The following is a 2,500-nucleotide window of genomic DNA, read 5'->3' on the forward strand; positions in this document are numbered from 1 at the left end:
AAACTTAACCGTCTCCTTTAGTCGTCTAAACTTAACCGTCTCCTTTAGTCGTCTAAACTTAACCGTCTCCTTTAGTCGTCTAAACTTAACCGTCTCCTTTAGTCGTCTAAACTTAACCGTCTCCTTTAGTCGTCTAAACTTAACCGCCACCTTTAGTCGTCTAAACTTAACCGTCTCCTTTAGTCGTCTAAACTTAACCGTATCCTTTTGAGACTAAACTTAACCGTCACCTTTAGTCGTCTAAACTTAACCGTCACCTTTAGTCGTCCGAACTTAACCATCGTCACCTTTAGTCGTTTACACGTAACCGTCTCCTTTAGAGACTAAACTTAACCGTCACCTTGAGTGTCTAAACTTAACCGTCTCCTTTAGTCGTCTAAACTTAACCATCTCCTTTAGTCGTCTAAACTTAACCGTCTCCTTTAGTCGTCTAAACTTAACCGTCACCTTTAGTCGTCTAAACTTAACCGTCTCCTTTAGTCGTCTAAACTTAACCGTCACCTTTAGTCGTCTAAACTTAACCGTCTCCTTTAGTCGTCTAAACTTAACCGTCACCTTTAGTTGTCTACACTTAACCGTCTCCTTTAGTCGTCTTAACTTAACCGTCACCTTTTGGCATCTAAACTCAACACGCTCGGCTCTCTGGGGGGTGTCGAGCGGCTTTGAATTATTTACCGTTGGACGTCCCGACGAAGGCAGGAGAGGCGCTGGTTAAGGCCGACCCGTTGCCATGGTAACGTGACTGACAGGTCGAGGCCGCTTGATTCGATTCATCTTCGTTAGTGGTCTTTGTTGCACGCAGACGGCTCTTTAACGGTCTCTTAACAGTCTAATTAAGTGTGTTTTGTCGTCCAGGCCATGCGCTCAGAGGGGCGGGACATCGACATCGGCCGCATGATGGACAGGTGGACGCTCCAAATGGGCTACCCCGTCGTTACCATCAGCAAGAACCAATCAGAGCAGCTCCCTACGCATTACATCACCATCAGCCAGGAGCACTTCCTGTACGGACAGGAAGTCAGGAACAACAACAGGTAAGACATTAAGTGATGGTCATTTTGCAACGTTAGCACATTCTTACGACCTTTAACGACAACGTTTGAGCAGCGAGGCGTCAGAACGTCCTGGTACGGGGTTGTTTTGGTCGACACCGTCAGGACAGGCGGGTCCAAAACACAGGACTTTAACCTGGAGGACCGGTGGTTCAAGTCCTGGAAGAACTGCGACAAACCACCTTTATCTGATCTGAACCAAGTTAGAGACTAAACTTAACCGTCACCTTTAGAGACTAAACTTAACCGTCACCTTTAGAGACTAAACTTAACCGTCACCTTTAGAGACTAGACTTAACCGTCTCCTTTAGAGACTAAACTTAACCGTCACCTTTAGAGACTAAACTTAAACGTCACCTTTAGAGACTAAACTTAACCGTCTCCTTTAGACTAAACTTAACCGTCTCCTTTAGAGACTAAACTTAACCGTCACCTTTAGAGACTAAACTTAACCGTCACCTTTAGAGACTAAACTTAACCGTCACCTTTAGTGTCTAAACTTAACCGTCTCCTTTAGTGACTAAACTTAACCGTCACCTTTAGTGTCTAAACTTAACCGTCACCTTTAGAGACTAAACTTAACCGTCACCTTTAGAGACTAAACTTAACCGTCACCTTTAGAGACTAAACTTAACCGTCACCTTTAGAGACTAAACTTAACCGTCACCTTTAGAGACTAAACTTAACCGTCACCTTTAGAGACTAAACTTAACCGTCACCTTTAGAGACTAAACTTAACCGTCACCTTTAGTGACTAAGCTTAACCGTCACCTTTAGACTAAACTTAACCGTCACCTTTAGTGACTAAACTTAACGGTCTCCTTTACTTAACCATCGTCTAAACTTAACCGTCGTCTAAACTCAGACTCAAACACTCTGACCTACTCTCTCTTCTCCTTTTTTGAGCCTGACTCTTTTCTTCCGCTGCTCCTCGGGTCTCGCGGGGTTTGCGGCGGTCCCGTGGCGGTCCCCCTTTTTTAACCACTAATGCTGCTGAAAATAACAGCAAACCTCTGCAGCAGCATGAGAAGAGTCCCTACACACACAACAAAGCAGCAATGGGCTCCTTCCACTGTAATGGACTTTACTATGAGAGGAGCTGGTACAGGGGCCAGTAGGTAAGTCTTTAAAACACTCTTTAATAAACTCTGGCTTCACTAACTACGCTGTTGCTGCTTTGTTGTGTGTAGGGACTCTTCTCATGCTGCTGCAGAGGTTTGCTGTTATTTTCAGCAGCATTAGTGGTTAAAAAAGACCTTTGAATGCCTTCACCGTGCTGCCACGAGCTAATCCGCGTTAGCTAACTGCCGGCCAACGCAGGTGTTGTTAGTGACGTTAGCAAAAAAATAGTGAGAAATCCTGAGGACAGGTGAGGACGAGGCGGAGCTCGTCGTCGTCGTGGAAATGAAACAGGGACGTAAACGCTGAGGAGTGGAGCAGCGTCGTCA

At 45.3% G+C, this 2,500-nt stretch overlaps 1 protein-coding gene across 1 annotated transcript in view; it reads left to right on the forward strand.

Annotated features, from left to right (window-relative positions):
• The window catches only part of trhde.1 (thyrotropin releasing hormone degrading enzyme, tandem duplicate 1), a gene marked incomplete at both ends in the record, with an annotated part of 161,576 nt that overhangs the window by 129,945 nt on the left and 29,131 nt on the right, over nucleotides 1-2,500 (forward strand). The window contains one exon of the mRNA XM_083935349.1: nucleotides 856-1,034. Within this exon, the coding sequence (XP_083791475.1) occupies nucleotides 856-1,034 (179 nt within the window). The remainder of the gene's footprint in view (nucleotides 1-855; nucleotides 1,035-2,500) is intronic.

This window comes from Echiichthys vipera (genome assembly GCF_963691815.1).
Source record: "Echiichthys vipera genome assembly, chromosome: 20".
NCBI classification, from domain to species: Eukaryota; Metazoa; Chordata; class Actinopteri; order Perciformes; family Trachinidae; genus Echiichthys; species Echiichthys vipera.